Raw genomic sequence first — 18,209 nt, 5'->3', positions numbered from 1 at the left:
CTCCCAAAGTGCTGGGATTCCTGGCATAAGCACCTGGCCTATTGGTGTCTTTCAATAAACAAGAGATCTTAATTTTAATCTAGCAAATTTGGTCATTTTTATTTTAGAGTGAACATTTTCTGTGATTAAGAAAAACGTGGCCAGAGGCTGGGTGTGGTGGCTCACGCACCTGTAATCCCAGCACTGTGGGAAGCCAAGGCAGGCAGATCACCTGAGATCAGGGGTTCGAGCCCAGCCTGGCCAACATGGCAAAACCCTGTCTCTACTAAAAATGCAAAAATTAGATGAGCGTGGTGACAGATGCCTGTAATCCCAGTTACTCGGGAGGCTGAAGCAGGAGAATCACTTGAACCCAGGGGGCGGAGGTTGCAGTGAGCTGAGATCGCGCTACTGCACTCCAGCCTGGGCAACAGAGTGAAATTCCATCTCCAGAAAAAAAAAAAAAAAAAAAAGAAGAAAAAAGAAAAAGAAAAAGGTGGCTGGGTGCAGTGGCTCATGCCCTGTAATCCGAGCACTTTGGGAGGCTGAAGCAGGCAGACTGCTTAAACTCATGAGTTAGAGCCCAGCCTGAGCAACATGGCGAAACCCTGATTCTACGAAAAAATGAAAAAATTAGCCGGGCATAGTGGTGCAGGCTTGTAGTCCTAGCTACTTGAGAGACTGAGGTAGGAGGATGGCTTGAGCCCAAGAGGCAGAGGTTGCAGTGATCCAAGAACGTGTCACTGCACTCCAGCCTGGGTGATAGAGCCAGACTTTGTCTCAAAAAAAAAAAAAAAAGAAAAAGAAAAAGGCATACTTCCCTACCAAGGTCTTAAAGATAGTCTCCTATAATTTACCCAAAACTGAATTTCCTGTATGTTGTGAGTTAGGGATCCAACTGTATCCTTCTCTGACCGTCACAGTACTATGTTTGAAGAGTCTGTCCTTTGCACAGCGATATGGAATTCCACCTCTGGAATTCAAGCTTCTTACGTCTGTTTCTGACAGCTTCTGTCTCACTGGCCAATTTGGATTTCCCTGAGCCAATTCTGAAGTAAGTCTTGATACGGGCAAGGCAAGTGCTCCCCGCTTATTCTTCTTCACAATGACCTCTCAATACTAGGACTTAATTCTCCTCAACATTTTAGAATCAACTTATCACATTTCACATAAAACTCAATTTTATGTGGAGGTTTAAAGAGGCACTGAATCCACAGAACAATATGAGTTTTTAAAATATTCAGTCTTCCTAGGCAAGAACATTCTGCCTCTATTTATTTGTCTTCTTTTTTTTTTTTTTGAGATGGAGTCTCGCTCAGTCGCCCAGGCTGGAGTGCAGTGGTGCGATCTCGGCTCACTGCAAGCTCCGCCTCCCGGGTTCACACCATTCTCCTGCCTCAGCCTCCAAGTAGCTGGGACTACAGGCGCCCACGCCCGGCTAATTTTTTGCATTTTTAGTAGGGACGGGGTTTCACCATGTTAGCCAGGATGGTCTCAATCTCCTGACCTCATGGTCTATCCGCCTCGGCCTCCCAAAGTTCTGGGATTATCTGTCTTCTTTAACGTCTGTCCCTTAATAAAATTGCAAATTTTTCTCCCTCAAAAATTTTACACATCTTTTGTTAATCGTTTATATCAAAGATGGTTCTATTGGGAAAACAGAAACCATGCTAAGGCATTTCAAACACAAAGGGTTTAAATAGAAAATAGGTGCTTTCAAAACAACTGGCAAGGCTATATAGTGTGAGCAAAAGTAAAGTAGGCTAACTCTACTCTTCCATCTAATTCCTACAGTCATCGTCAAGAGTCAGGAAGCTACCACTGCCATCTATAGGTTAGGAAACTGCAAAAATCTGCTGCCAATACTGCAGCTGCTCTGCAGCCCTGAGACAGCTGGCCAGTGGGGGAAGGCAGAAGCCACTGCAAAAAGTCACCACAAAATCTAAGCCCAGGCACACCCCCCCACATACACTATGGCCTGAGGAAGAAAGGTTCCACCTCCCTCCCACTTGCCACATTTCCCAAGACACATGTCATAGAGCAAATGACACACAGAAGCCTGCTGCCAGAGGGTTCTGAGCGCTACTGCTCCAGTATTCCAGCCTCTGAAACCCAGGGACAAGCCCAGAAGGGAGCAGGAAGGTACGGAATGCCCAGGTTGTACCTAACATGCCATTTCCCTCTTTTCAAAAAACATGCAGAAATTACTGATCTACTGTTACATCTCTCCCCTTTTTTTGTCCCCTTTGGTTTTACATTTTTTATATTCCTTTTTAGTAGGCTTTTAGCAGGGCAATGAAGTAACCTCATATGGTAACTCCAGAAGTCCTGAGGTCTGCGCTCAAAAGCAACCTGACTGAGAATGGCCAGGGCTTTCCAAAGGGTTACTAAAACTCTCCTCATACAAAGGAAGGTCACAGCTTTTGCGCAAAGGTGGTTATTAGCTAACTCTCTACTCCCCCAACCAACACAAAGAGTTTCCTTTCTTTTGCAGGGGGAGGAGGTTAGGGGAAGGGAGAGTGTCAATGAAGATCTGACTCTATATCCATGATTTTTTAAAAATTTCTTTTAAAATAAACTAGAAAAAAAAAATCACAAGATGTTAGCAGTTATTAATTCAGGGAAGTAAGAAAATATGTATTACATATTCTTTGTACATTTTTATGACTTAATTTGCTCAGAATCTCAACTTTAAGAACAATTAGAAATCAATCTGCTTGGCCGGGCACAGTGACTCACGCCTGTAATCCCAGCACTTTGGGAGGCCGAGGCGGACGGATCACGAGGTCAGGAGATCGAGACCATCCTGGCTAGCATGGCGAAACCCCATCTCTATTAAAAATACAAAAAAAATAAGCCAGGTGTGGTAGCAGGCTGAGGCAGGAGAATGGCATGAACCCAGGAGGTGGAGCTTGCAGTGAGCCAAGATCACGACACTGTACTCCAGCCTGGGTGACAGAGCGAGACTCCGTCTCAAAAAAAAAAAAAAAAATCAATCTGCTCACCCTCCAGACTGTGACACAGCACTATACAAGGACAATCATAGGACCATGAGTCAAGGGGAAGCAGGGTGAGCCTTGCCAGGGCAGTGGCCTCCTCAGCCCACCTGGAACACTCCTAGGCCCTACTGGGTCTCAACGGGCTTGCACACACGGGTCCTCATTGTCATGCCTTCACTGCTCAGTCCTGGTACAGGCCAGCACTCATAACTCTTGGCTTCTGTGCGAGATTTTATTTTAATGTCCAGGGAAAACATATAGCAACCAATGTAACTTCAAGCCAATACTCAAGTGCGAAGTTGATGCCTCCTCCATGTCAGGCCATGTGGTCAAAAAGGGAAATCAAACCTTGCCTTCAACAAGTCTTCAGAGTGTGGAAAAATGAACAAGGCGGCAACTATGAGTGTGGATACTATTATGTTCAGTGTGTGCAACAGGACAGTTATTATAAACAACCACAAAAGCAAAGCCAAATGGCACTTTGAGAACAGCAAGTAAGTTCTGCTTCCATTTGAAAGTGAATCAAGAATCATCTGGTTCTCCCTTCGGGAATTCTCCAAGAGGCTGGATATAAGGTCTCACTCTATGAGTCAGACAAGGGGAGGCTCCCACTCACAACCACATGGTCGTTCCCAGGCTGACCAACCAGGGAACCCAGCAGCCAAAGGAGCCCAAGTACTGGGAAGCCCACTGGGAATCCACTTTCTCTGGGTTTTGACCCTAAAGACCTACCAGAGAGGCTCCCAGTCAAAGGGCTGTCTCAGAGGCTCCTGATGGGGCCAACACCATCCAAACTCCCTTTTGGAAAGGCAAATACCTCCACCAGAGACATGCATAATCTGATGAAGGGATGATCAGGAGGGGCCCCCTCTAAACAGCATTCTTTTCCTTTTTTTTTTGAAACAGAATCTCACTCTGTTGCCCAGGCTACAGTGCACTGGCATGATCTCAGCTCACTGCAACCTCCACCTCCTGGGTTCAAGTAATTCTCCTTCAAGTTCAAATGTCACCTAATGCCCTACCTAATACCCTGGTTGGAATGAATTGGTTTTCCTTCAGTACTAAGCCTACAGGAATTATAGCGCACCGTTCATATCCTAGGCCAAGTCCCACTAAGGAAGGAGAAAGGTCTCTGCCCTCCGGGAGCTCATAGTCTGGATGGAAAAATCAAGCCTGGGCACCAGGAATGGTGAGAATTAACAATGGTTCTGATGCTGTCAGAGAGGGACGAATGGGGGACTGGAAGAAGCCAATCTATAAAAGGAGGGACCACAGACATTCTCCCACTGTGGTAGTATCTGAGCTACACCCTGAAGGACAGCAGGGCTTGTCTATGCAGAAACAGAACAAGGGAATTCCAGGAAAACATAAAGCAAGCACGCATCTAGCAGATTATTAATGGGGGTGGGTACAGGAAACAACAGCCCAGCTGAGCCACCGAAGGGGAAGTAGTGATAAATCAGGCTGGCAAAGCAGACCTAAACCAGTTTGTGAAGGAGTTTGCATGCCTGACCAAAGCATTTAGGCCTGTGATTCTCAAGCTGGGGTAAGACACACTTTCCCCTTAGTGGCTTTATCAGCACCACCTAGTCTTAAAAACAAATGCGTGGATATATGTATATGTATGTCTCACACATTCACACACACATGCATAAGTACTCACTACACCTCCCACCCAACACAAGTTGAGAACAACGGATCCAGTGAACACTGTTATTCATGGGGTACCCTGTATTCCTTGAGGGTGCTGGGTCAGAAACCAGGTAAAGAACCTGGTTCTCTGATTTAGCCTTTTTGTGGCCTTTACATACATCTTTAGGAGGCTACATATGGCCAGGAGAGAACCCGCAAGTGCAAAGTTCCAGGTGAATAAGTGAGCAGGAGGGGAGGGCGTGCCAAGGTCAGTCTAAAAGAGCACACTCGGGATCAAGAGGCAGCCACATCCAGAGCCAGGATGGGGATAAGGTCAGAGGCAGCCAGGGTGCCACCCCTCAGGAGGGGTTCACACTCAAGACCATGCAAGTTCAGGGAGTGCAGCGCCTCCTTAAGTGTGGCCTCCTGGGCATCTCACAGGCCTCCCCACAGTCCTGCCATCTTGTAAGTTCTGGGATCTGCCTAGGTTGGGCACCTATTTTTTAAAAAGATAGAAAGAGAGAGAGAGAGGAAGGGGTCGGCTCAAACTAACTTTCCAATGTGTTAAGACAGCACACACCTCCACCCCTCACAAGAGGCACAGTCACCCAGCTACAACGAAGAGACAAGGTGGTGTGTACCTGGCCTACGCAACATACTCACCTGGACAGTTGGCTTCGTCACTCTCATCCTCGCAAGTCGCCCAGCCGTCACACTGCCAGGGGAGGGGGATACACTGGATGGTGCCGCTGCGACAGGCAAACTGCCCAGGGTTGCACCGCAGCTCTGTGGAACCAAAGGGTGAGAGGCCATTGAGGAAGTGACAGTAGGTCAGCAAACCATAGCCCATGGGCCAGATCAATCTCTTCCCATTTGTTTATTGTATGAATGTATTTATTTATTTATTTATTTTATTTATTTATTTTTTTTGAGACGGAGTCTTGCTCTGTCGCCCAGGCTGGAGTGCAGCGGCGCGACCTCGGCTCACTGCAAGCTCCGCCTCCTGGGTTCATGCCATTCTCCTGTCTCAGCCTCCCGAGTAGCTGGGACTACAGGCGCCCACCACCACACCCGGCTAATTTTTTGTATTTTTAGTAGAGAAGGGGTTTCACCGTGGTCTTGATCTCCTGACCTTGTGATCCGCCCGCCTCGGCCTCCCAAAGTGCTGGGATTACAGGCGTGAGCCACCGCGCCCGGCTGTATTTATTTATTTTGAGATACAGTCTCACTCTGTCACCCAGGCTGGAGTGCCAGTGGTGCGATCTCAGCTCACTGCAACCTTCACCTTCCGGATTCAAGCAATTCTCGTCCCTCAGCCTCCTGAGTAGCTGGAACTACAAGCATGTGCCACCATGCCTAGCTAATTTTTATATTTTTAGTAGAGACAGGGTTTTGCCATGTTGGCCAGGCTGGCCTTGAACTCCTGGCCTCAAGTGATCTGCCTGCCTCGGCTTCCCAAAGTGCCAGGATTATAGGCACATACCACTGTGCCCAGCCCCCGTCTGTTTTTAAAATCAAGTTTTATCAGAACACAGCCACAAATATGCATTGTCTATGGCTGCTTTCAAGCTACAGCAGCAGAGCTGAGTAGCTGCAGGAGAGACTATATGGCCTGCAAAGCTGAAAACATTGAATGCCTGGCCCTTTACAAACCTACTACCTAGAGATAAAAACTGTAACACTTTAAGATGAAAAATACACTGCAGAACATTAACAGGTTAGATTTTGTAGTAGCAAACATTAGTGACGTGAAGACATAACAATAGAAACATTCTCAACTAAAACACAGAATGAAAAAATACCAGAAAAAAAGTGCAAATCATCACTAAGCTATGGAACAACCTCACACACCGTAATACATAGGGGAACAGACAAAATATCTGAAGAAACAATGGGGAAAATTTCCCGAATGGATGAAAACTATAAACCCACAAACCCAAGTAGCTCAATGAACTGCAAGCACCAGAAATACAAAGAATACAACTCCAAGTCACACTGGAATTGAATTGCTTAAAATCAGTGATAAAATCTTAAAAGCAGGCAGAAAAAGAAGACATGCACAGAAACACAAAGATCAAGATGACAGCAGATTTCTCATTAGAAACAACACAGCCTAGAAGACAGTAAGGTATACATGTTAAAGTTCTGAAAGAAAAACCTGTTGGCCTACAATCATTTAAAGCAAAAACACAGTCCGGCCACAGTGGCTCAAGCCTGTAATCCCAGCACTTTGGGAGGCCGAGACAGGCGGATCACGAGGTCACAAGATCAAGACCATCCTGGCTAACACGGTGAAACTCCGTCTCTACTAAAAAATACAAAAAACTAGCCAGGCGTAGTGGCGGGCGCCTGTAATCCCAGCTACTCAGGAGGCTGAGGCAGGAGAATGGCGTGAACCCGGGAGATGGAGCTTGCAGTGAGCCAAGATCCGGCCACTGCACTCCAGCCTGGGCGACAGAAACAAGACTCCGTCTCAAAAAAAAAAAAAAAAAAAAAAAGGAAAAACACAGATACTACATTGTGGGGTTTATAACACACACAGAAGAAAAATGTTGACAATAATAGTACCAAAGCTGGGAAGAGAGAAACAGAAGCACACTGTTTTAAGGCTCTCATACTACAGGTAAAGTGGTCCATCACTTGCAGGTAGTCTGTGATAAGTTAAAGATGAACTGCACTAAAATAACGCAAGAGTTATAGCAAGCAAGCCAACATAGAAGAGAACAAAAAATAATCCAAAAGAAGAAAAAAAAAAGGAGACAAACAGATGGTACAAATGAAAACAAATGGTAATGGTAATATGGTAGATTTTAATTAAACTTGCCTAATCAATAAGCATACGGAATGATCTAAACACTCCAACTGAAAGGCAGAATGTGTACATAGGGAAAAAAGCAAGATACAATTACATATTACCTAAAAGAAACTCACTTTATATAGGCATAAATAAGAGAAAATAAAAGAACAAAAAATGATATACCATAACACTAATCAAAGGATAGCTGGAAGGGCAGGTACAGTGGCTCACTCCTGTAATCCCCATAATCCCCGCATTTTGGGAGGCTGATGCAGAGAGATCACTTGAGCCCAGGAGTTCGAGACCAGCCTGAGCAACATGGCGAAACGCCATCTCTCCAAAAATACAAAAAATTAGCTGGGTATTGGGACAAACACCTGTAGCCCCAGCTACTCGAGAGGCTGAGGTGGGAGGATCACCTGAACCTGGAAAGTTGAGGCTGCAGTGAGCTATAATCATGCCACTGCACTATAGCCTGGGCAACGGGAATGAGACCCTGTCTCAAAAAAAGGATAGCTGGAGTGTATTAATATCACACAAAGTAGACTTCAGTGCAAATACTACCAGGAATAAAGAAGGTCATTTAATAATGATAAGGAATTGATTCAAAAGGACATAATCCTAAATGTTTATGTATCTATTAAAATTTACGAAAGAAACTTCAAAATTCATGAAACAAAAACTACTATAACTGCTAATAGACTAATCCACAATTAAAGTCAGAGATTTTAATAACCCTCTTGATAGAACAAGCAGATAGAAAACCAGCAAGGGCTGGGCATGGTGGCTCATGCCTGTAATCCCAGCATCTTGGGAGGCTGAGGCAGGCGGATCACTTGAGGTCAGGAGTTCGAGACCAGCCAGGCCAACATGGCGAATACTAAAATACAAAAATTAACTGGGTGTGGCGATGCACACCTGTAATCCCAGCAACTTGGGAGGCCGAGGCAGGAGAATCACTTGAACCTGGAAAAAAAAAAAAAAGGAAATCACAAAAGAAGAGCAAATGAAACCCAGCAGTAAGAAATAATAAAGATGAGAATGGATATTACTGAAATTGAAAACAGAAAAATAATAAAGTAAGAAAAACAAAAGTTGTTTTTATGAGATCAGTAATATTAATAAACCTCTAGACAGTCTGATCAGCAAAAAAAATAAAGAATACAAAATACCAAGCCAGGCGTGGTAGCTCATGCCTGTAATCCAAACACTTTGGGAGGCTGAGGTGGGCAAATCATCTGAGGTCAGGAGTTCGAGACCAGCCTGGCCAACATGGCGAAACCCCATCTACTAAAAATACAAAAATTAGCCAGGTGTGGTGGCACATGCCTGTGGTCCCAGCTACTCAGGAGGCTAAGGCAGGAGAATCGCTTGAACCTGGGAGGTGGAGGTTACAGTGAGCCAAGATTACGCAAATGCACTGTAGCCTGGGCGACAGAATGAGACTCCGTCTCAAAACAAAAAACAAAAAACAAAAAACCACTATCAGAAGAGAGGCGTCATCACTATGGATTCCAGAGAAATTAAAAAGGCTAACAGAGGAGGGGTGAAGAATAAGGTAATAGTATGAACAACTTTATGTCAATAAATCTGACAATTTGGATGAAATACACAAATTATTTGAAAGATGAAATACAAAGTTCACTCTAAAATAAATAATCTGAACAGCCCTAAAAGGAATTGAATTTTTAGTTAAAAATCTTCAAAGGAAACTCCAGGCACAAATAGTTTCAATGGAAAATTCCTCCAAATATTTAAGGAAGAATCGATGTCAATTCTATACAAACTCTACCATAAGTTCAGATATTTAAAAGTTACCATTAGCAATAGTATCAAAAACAAGAAATACTTAGGTATAAATTTAACAAAAGATATGAAGTCCTGCACACTGAAAATTTTTCAACATTGCTGAGAAAAAAACATTTTTTAAAGACCTAAACCTTTAGGGAGACATACAGTGTTCATGGACTAGTAGATTCAAAACGATTAATATCAATTCTACGCAAATTGACCTACAGATTCAATTTAACCCCAATCAATATTTCAGCAGGACTTTCTGTAGAAACTGAGTGACTCTAAAATTCATATAGAAAGACAAAAGACTTAGAATACTCCAAACAACTTTGAACTGAAAGAACAAACTTGGAGGCCTCTACAAAGGAACAATAATCTAGACAGTGTGACACAAGCATAAAAACAGACATCAAGATCAAGAGAACAGAACAGAGTGCAGAAACAAACCCACACATATGTGACCAGCTAATTTATGACGAAGTGCAAAGGCAGTTCCCAGGAGAAAGAACAGTCCTTCCAACAGAAGGTACTTGGAAAACTAGGAAGAAAGAAAAATGAAGAGGAGGAGGAGGAAAGAAAGGAAGAAGGAAGGAGTTCATCTACAAAATGAAGTTAAAAAAAGGAGGAGGAAGAGGGGGAAGAAACGAGAAGGAGGACGAGGAAGAAAGAGGAACAAAGAACAACTACTTTGATCCATTCCTCGCACCGCATAAAAAAATTCAGAATAGCCAGGAGAGGTGGCTCACGCCTGTAATCCCAGCACTTTCGGGTGGGCCTGAGGTGGGTGGGTCACCTAAGGTCGGGAGCTCAAGACCAGTCTGACCAACATGGTGAAACCCCGTCTCTACTAAAAATACAAAATTAGCCAGGTGTGGTGGTGCATGCCTGTAATCCCAGCTACTAGGGAGGCTGAGGCAGAAGAACTGCTTGAACCCAGGACGCGGAGGTTGTGGTGAGCCAAGACAGTGCCACTGCACTCCAGCCTGGGCAAAAAGAATGAAACTCCACCTCAAAAAAAAAAAAAAAAAAATCAAAATAGATCATAGGCCTACAGGTGAAGCCTAAAACTATAAAACTCAGAGAAGAAAACACAAGAAGAAAATCTTCGCACCCTTGGTTTAGGCAAATACCTTTACTATATCTACCACAAATACAATCTATAAAAGAAAAAGCTGATAAATTGGACTTCATCAAAACTGAGAACTTTTGTTTTTCCGAGAACTTTTGTTTTTCAAAAGACATGTTAAGATAATGCAACAACAAACCACACACAGAGAGAAAACATTTGCAAATCATGTATCTGATAAAGGGCTTGCTTGAATCCAGAATATATAAAGCATTCTCAAATTTCAGTAAGAAAACAACCCAATTTTTCAAATGGGCATGGGTCAAGTGCGGTGGCTTATACCTGTAATCCCAGCACTTTAGGAGGCAAAGGTGGGAGCAACACTTGAGCCCAGGAGTTCAAAACCAACATAACAAGACCTCATCTCTACATTATTAAAAAAAAAAAAAAATTAGCTAGGCTTGGTGACACCTGCCTGTAATCCCAGCTACTCAGGAGGCTGAGGCAAGAGGATTGCCTAAGCCTAAGAGTTGGAGGCTATGGTGAACTAGGATTGCAATGCTGCCCTCCAGCCTAGGCAACAGCAAGATAACCCCAACTCTAGAAAAAAATAAATAAAATAGGCAAAATATCTTAATAGTCACTTAACCAAACAAGACGTACAGATGGCTAGCAAGCACATGAAAAGATGCTCAACATCTGTAGTTATTAAGGAAATGCAAATTAAAGCATGAAGAGGTGGGGCACGGCAGCCCATGCCTGTAATCCCAACACTTTGGGAGGCTGAAGTGGGTGGATCACGTGAGGTCAAGAGTTCGAGACCAGCCTGGTCAACAAGATGAAACCCCGTCTCTACTAAAAATACAAAAATTACATGGGTGTGGTGGCAGGCGCCTGTAATCCCAGTTATTCAGGAAGCTGAGGCAGAATTGCTTGAACCCAGGAGGCAGAGGTTGCAGTGAGCCAACATTGCACCACTACACTCCAGTCTGGGCGACAGAACAAGACTCCATCTCAAAAAAAAAAAAAAAACCATGAAAAGAAACCACTTACTAGAATGGTTAAAATGAAAAAGAATGACCATACCAAGTGATGGCAAGTGTGTGAAGCAACTGGAACTCTCCCAGTGAAAATGTAAAATGGTACAACTTCTTTGCAAAACAATTTGACGGTTTCTTTAAAAACTGAATATATACCTACCATATAACCTGACCATTCCATTCCTAAGTATTTAACCAAGAGAAATGAAAGTATATGTCCATACAAAGACTTGTTCATAGTACTTTTATTTGTAATATCCAAAAGCTGGAAACAAACAGTGTCTATCAAGAAGCAAATCGGTAAGTTGTGTACAGCAAATAATGGACTACTACTCAGCAATAAAAAGGAATAAGCTATTAACACATTGCGCAGCATGGATGAATCTCAAAATAATTATGTTGAGTGAAGAAGCCAGCATGTACTCAAAAGAATACCTATTGTATGACAATATTTATATAAAAATCTAAAAAATGCACTTGCAGCTGTCATGACAGAAAGGGACGGGGGTGGGAGGGATTACAAAGGAGCACAAGAAAACATTTGAGGCGACGATATGCTGTGTTCATTATCTTGACTGTGGTGACGGTTTCACAGGTTTATACATACATGAAAACTCAAATTTGGCCGGGCGCAGAGGCTCATGCCTGTAATCCCAGCACTTTGGGAGGCTGAGGCAGGTGGATCACCTGAGGTCAGGAGTTCGAGACCAGCCTGACCAACATGGAAAAACCCCATCTCTACTAAAAATACAAAATTAGCCAGGCATGGTGGCACATGCCTGCAATCCCAGCTATTTGGAAGGCTGAGGCAGGAGAATCGCTTGAACCTGGGAGGCGGAGGTTGCAGTGAGTCGAAATCACACCATTGCTCTCCAGCCTAGGCAACAAGAGCAAAACTGTCTCAAAAAACAAAAAACTTGGCCAGGCACGTAATCCCAGCACTTTGGGAGGCCGAGACAGACAAATCCCGAAGTCAGGAGATAGAGACCATCCTAGCTTACATGGTAAAACTCCGTCTCTAAAAATACAAACTATTAGCTGGGCGTGGTGGTGGGCACCTGTAGTCCCAGCTACTCGGGAGGCTGAGGCAGGAGAATGCCAGGAACCAAGATGGAGCTTGCATTGAGCCAAGATGGAGGTGGAGCTTGCAGTGAGCTGAGATCGCGCCACTGCCCTCCAGCCTGAGCGACAAAGCAAGACTCCGTCTCAAAGAAAAAAAAAAAAACACTCAAATTTTACACTTTATGTATAATTTATTATAAGTCAATTATACCTCAATAAGGCTGTTTAAAAAAAAAAAACTATCATGAAATAGATTTCTGTTTAAATAAACAGGAAACAATCTTGAGGTCAAAAGATACTGACCCCAAGGCTAAAAATCTAGGCACCTTGTGTTCTAGGACTAGATATGCCTAGAACTGAAGAACTAAGTTGAATCATGGCCCACCTAACGTGCTTGCTCCTCTGGAAAAGACAGCCTTGGCCTACCAGATCTCACCTCTGCCATCCATACAGGAGTTAGGTCCTTTTCATAATTATAAACCCAGGGCTTGCCCCATGACTGGTACTGAAGAACTATCTGATGAGTGAATCAGCAATTGGCACGAGCTCTTCTGGCCTTTAGGCCAGAAGGTCTGTCTCCCTCAGCCACAACTAACCATTAGATCAAGAATCTGGAACCCTCCATTCTTCCTCAACATATTCTAGGTCTTCAGTTTTATGGTAAAAATTTCTAATTTCTTACTATTTTGCGATAAAAATGGAACATGAATGGAACTGGAGAACATTATGTTAAGTGAAATAAGCCAGGCACAGAAAGACAAACTTCACATGTTCTCATTCATGTGTGGGAGCTTAAAAAAAGTTAAATTCATGGAGCTAGAGAGTGGAATGCTGGTTACCAGAGGCTGGGAAAGGCAGAGGTGAGAAAAAGAGGTTGGTTAATAGGTACAAAAACATAGTTAAAGGAAATAAGGAATAAGGTCTAATATGATTATAGTTAATAATAGTTTATTCTATACTTCAAAATAAAAAGAGTAGAATCAGAATGTTCCTAACATAAGAAAAGTGATAAATGCTTGAGGTGACAGATACCCCAATAACCATGATTTGATCATTACACATTTTATGATTGTATCAAAATATCATATATACCCCATACATGTAACTACTGTGCCACAAAGTTTAAAAAAAAATTTTTTTAAAGACTAATGCAGAAAAAAGAAAAAAAAAACCCTCTAATTTCCCAAACTATATTGAGAAAGAGTTCATTCACTGAATAGAAATCTAGCAACAGAACATTCTTTTTTATTTTTTAGAGATGGACTCTCACTATGCTGCCCAGGCCAGAGTACAGTGGTGGCTATTCACAGGCACAATCACGGTGCCTCAAAGTCAAATGACTCTCTCACCTTAGACGACAGGCCTGAGCTACTCCACCCAGCACAACATTTTAACAGTGTCCATTCTGTTAAAAAAAAAAAAAAAAAAAAAAACCTATGGTTTTGTTCAAAGTAAATTCATAGCTCACATCACAGCCCTCCAAATCTATGCCCTAACACATCATACCCTAGGCCTAGAAAAACTTCACTGCACTACCTTATTTTTGACATAGTTGAGTAAGAAGTAGTAAGTAACAACCCCGTGGGTTTTCTTTCTCCATATCCATATCTCCTCCAAAAGCAAATGTCCTGGTGTCAGCCAAGTCTTCTCTGGCAAACAAGGTCCCTTCCCCCACGCACCACATCCACCTTGCCTTGCCTTGGCTGCTTCTAAGTAGTACTTGTCACTCCTGGCTTCCTATATATTGGTACACAGTAAACCTATATATACATATATTGACATATAAGTGAAGCAGCCAGGTGCAGAGGCTCACGCCTGTAATCCCAGCACTTTGGGAAGCCGAGGCAGGTGGATCATGAGGTCAAGAGTTCAAGACCAGCCTGGCCAAGATGGTGAAACCCCGTCTCTACTAAAAACACAAAAATTAGCCAGGTGTGCTGCGGGTGCCTGTAATCCCAGCTACTCTGGAGGCTGAGGCAGAGAATTGCTTGAATCCGGGAGGTGGAGGTTGCAGTAAGCTGAGATTACACCACTGCACTCTAGCCTGGACAACAGAGCAAGGCTCTGTCTAAAAAAGTAAAGTTTCCTGAGGGCACAGGTCATGTCTGCACTGTTCACTCCTGTGTTCCCAGAGCATAGCAGACCACACTTAGTGTCCGTAACTCAAACACACTCAAAGAATACTTCTTCTCTCCACTCTCTAATCTATGCATGTCTGGGAAAGGCTCCTAAGGCCCAAACAGCCTTCCTCTTTGAGAAGTGCCCATTTGGCCACTTCATGAGTGCCACCTGCCCTGCCCCAGGCTGGGCCAATGAGAAGAGTCTGTAAGGTGATGGGAGTGGGAAGACCCACGCTAGCCAGACTGAGACAGTCACTTGAAGTTCTGTGCACCCTGAGGCAGAAAGAGGAAAGGGGTAAGACCAGAAGGGCTGAGAAAGCGGAGCAACACCCTTCACAGTCCCATGACCCCAAGGATGGCTGTGCTTCCTCCCTGGGCTCAGGGAAAAGTTCCTCCTACAGCTACTCCTTACAACCAGACGGCTCTGGCTAAAATAGCCCCCATACGAACTTTCTGTCCTTTTCTTTCTTTCTCCAAATACTTTTAAAAAATTGTTATCAAAAGAGGAAAAATAAGCTATCAGCAGAATGACTGTCTTACTACATCCTGAACACAGCTGGGCTCCCCACTGCTCGGTCTTAGTCCATGGTATCCCCTCTCCACAGGTCTCAAGACACACCAGGAACCCCTCCCTACACTCCCCTTAGTCTGCCTCCTTGGCCTAGCCCTGTTTTCCCAAGCAGCTCTTCTCTGTTCTTTTCTTCACACCTTGACTAGGGTCAGCACACTTTTCCCTCAAGGGCCAGGTAACTATTTCCAGCTTCGCAGGTCACCCTCTCTCGCCACAGCTGCTCAACCCTGCTGCTGTGGAGCTAAAGCAGCCGCAGATATATGGGAATGCATGGGCATAGCCATGTCCAATAAAGCATTAGCAAAAAACAAAACAAAAAAGGGGCCAGTTGCAGGTGTAGTTTGCCAAACCCTGTTCTGGAGTATACATATAGGGACATTTTACATACATGTAAATGTTTTGTTTTTTTGAGACAGGGTCTCACTCTGTCACCCAGGCTGGAGTGCAGTGGCATGATCACACATCACTGCAGCATAGACATCCTGGGCCCTAGTGATCCTCTTGCCCCAGACTCCCGAGTAACTGGGACTACAGGCGCATACCGCCATACCAAGCTAATTTTTTTTATTATTTTTATTTTTAGTAAAGACAAGGTCTTGCTATGTTGCCCAGGCTGGTCTCGAACTCCTGAGCTCAAGCGATCCTCTCACTTCACACTCTCAAAGTTTTGGGATTACAGGCATGAGCCACTGTGTCTGGCCAAGGGACACATCTTTATTGCTGTCCCACACTCCGTATCACCAACACCCCACACATGAAGGCATTCACTAAATGCCTGATAAACTGCACAGCTCAAAATCTTCCCATATTCTGCTAGCAGACAACAAAGTGTCAAAAGTTCTCCAATAGGGAAGGTTTTCTCCCTTCTTGATCCACCTGTCAAGCCAGGTCTATTCTGGAAGCAACTGAAGATGTGGATCACTCATTAACATTGGCACCTACTCTGTGCCAGGCAGTTCTCCAGGTGACAGGGCTGTGGTAATGAACAAAGCAAGTCAACTCCAGGACATGACAGAGCTTGCATCCAGCACGGCACGCCAGATGTTGACTCCGACAGGTCAAACTGGCATTGCTTTAGCTGGACATCAACACTGCGTTTCCATGGCTACGCATAGTGACTCATGCCTGTTACCCCAACACTTTGGGAGGCCTAGGCAGATGGATCACTTGAGCCCAGGAGTTCGAGACCCGTGGGCAACATGGGGAAATCCCAGCTCTACTAAAAATACAAAATATAAGCCAGGTGTGGTGGTGTGCAGGCCTGTAGTCCCAGCTACTCAGGAGGCTGAGGCGAGAGAATCACCACAGCCTGAGAAGCCAAGACTGCAGTGAGCCATGATAGCACCACTGCACTCCAGCCTGTCTCAAAAAAACAAAACACCACCAACAACAAATAACTGCCTGTCCTTTCTCAATATCCTCCACAGTCTCTCTGTAAAGCATTAAGAGCAATTTCCGCCACATATAGAGTTGCTTAAAAACAGTCACCCTTGGCCGGGCGCGGTGGCTCACGCCTGTAATCCCAGCACTTTAGGAGGCTGAGGCACGTGGATCACGAGATCAGGAGTTCAAGACCAGCCTGGCCAAGAGGGTGAAACCTCGACTCTACTAAAAATACAAAAAAATTAGCTGGGCGTCATGGCACATGCCTGTAACCCCAGCTACTCTGGAAGCTGAGACAGAGAATTTCTTAAACCCAGGAGGCGGAGGTTGCAGTGAGCCGAGATTGCACCACTGCACTCCAGCCTGGGTGACAGAGCGAGATTCCATCTTAAAAAAAAAAAAAAAAATTCACCCTTGGCCAGGTATGGTGGCTCATGCCTGTAATCCCAGCACTTTAGGAGGCCAAGGTAGGAGGATCACTTGAGGTTAGGAGTTAGGAGTTCGAGACCAGCCTGGACAAGGCAAAACCCTGTCCCTACTAAAGTACACACATTAGCTGGGTGTGGTGGCACACATCTGTAATCCCAGCTACTCAAAAGCCTGAGACACAAGAATCATTTGAACCGGGGAGGTGAGGTTGCAGTGAGCCAAGAACACATTACTGCACTCCAGCCTGTGCAACAGAGCAAGACTCTGCGTCAAAAAAAAACAAAAAACAAAAAAAAGTCATCCCTTTCCACTAATGGCTTTACAAGGTCCTGTCCCAGGCCTTCTGGTGATGACTGTCACCTTGCTATAGCATGGCAGAGGCAGGCCACCTCTTCTTAGCCAATGGATTGTTGACACTTTATGAAACGATCCATGCCCACAACATGCCAGCCGCAGTACCAAAATAAGAACGGCCCCATCCTGGCTGACATGGTGAAACCCTGTCTCTACTAAAAATACAAAAAAATTATCCGGGGCGTGGTAGCACGTGCTTGTAGTCCCAGCTACTCAGGAGGCTGAGACAGAAGAATCACTTGAACCCAGGAGGCAGAGGTTGCAGTGAGCCGAGATTGTGCCACTGCACTCCAGCCTGGGCAACAGAGCGAGACTCCGTTTTTAAAAACAAAAACAAAAACCTGCCACATCGGCAGTTCCTAGACTTCTTCATTCTAAGACACCTTAATACACTTAAAATTACTGAAGATCCCAAAGAGCTTTTATTTATGTAGGTTATATCTGTCAATATTTACTGTATCAGAAATTAAAACTGAGAAATTTGGCCAGACACAGTGGCTCACGTCTGCAATCCCAGCACTTTGGGAGGCCAAGGTGGTCAGAACACTTGAGGGCAGGAGTTCAAGACCAGCCTGGCCAACATGATGAAACCCTGTATCTACCAAAAAATACAAAACTTAGCCGGGCGTGGTGGCACGCTCCTGCAGTCCCAGCTACTCCGGAGGCTGAAGTGGGAGAATCACTTGAACCTGGGAGGTGGATGGAGGTTGCAATGAGCCAAGATTGCGCCACTGTATACTCCAGCCTGGGCGTCTGAGTGAAACCCTGTCTCCAAAAAACACTTGAGAATTTTTTTAAACACAAGAATCCCAAGCCCCTGCTCAAAGGTTTTAACTTTTTATTAGAATTATCAAATGCTCATGATTCCACTCATAGGCATGTACTCAAGAGAATTAAAAGCAGAGACTCAAACAGATGCTGGCACACCACTGTTCCCAACAGCATTATTCACACCAGCCAAGAGGCAGAGACAACCCAAGTGG

At 44.4% G+C, this 18,209-nt stretch overlaps 1 protein-coding gene across 6 annotated transcripts in view; it reads right to left on the bottom strand.

The window, feature by feature from the left end:
• Positions 1 to 18,209, bottom strand: part of DGCR2 (DiGeorge syndrome critical region gene 2) — an 87,074-nt gene that overhangs the window by 46,534 nt on the left and 22,331 nt on the right. For 4 of the 6 annotated variants that reach the window (XR_004442329.1, XM_033232986.1, XM_033232982.1 and 1 more), the window contains exons 2-3: positions 8,326 to 8,373; positions 5,274 to 5,396 (exon numbers count right to left, since the gene is read on the bottom strand). Coding sequence is in view for 5 of the 6 variants with exons in the window: in XM_033232986.1 (XP_033088877.1) it covers positions 5,274 to 5,396; positions 8,326 to 8,373 (171 nt within the window). In the remaining variant the exon portion in view is untranslated. The remainder of the gene's footprint in view (positions 1 to 5,273; positions 5,397 to 8,325; positions 8,374 to 18,209) is intronic. The other 2 variants (XM_033232984.1, XM_033232985.1) reach the window with 1 other exon arrangement.

Source organism: Trachypithecus francoisi, unplaced genomic scaffold, assembly GCF_009764315.1.
Source record: "Trachypithecus francoisi isolate TF-2019V2 unplaced genomic scaffold, Tfra_2.0 Lachesis_group14, whole genome shotgun sequence".
Taxonomy (NCBI): Eukaryota; Metazoa; Chordata; class Mammalia; order Primates; family Cercopithecidae; genus Trachypithecus; species Trachypithecus francoisi.
This window is presented reverse-complemented; position numbering and strand designations above follow the sequence as displayed.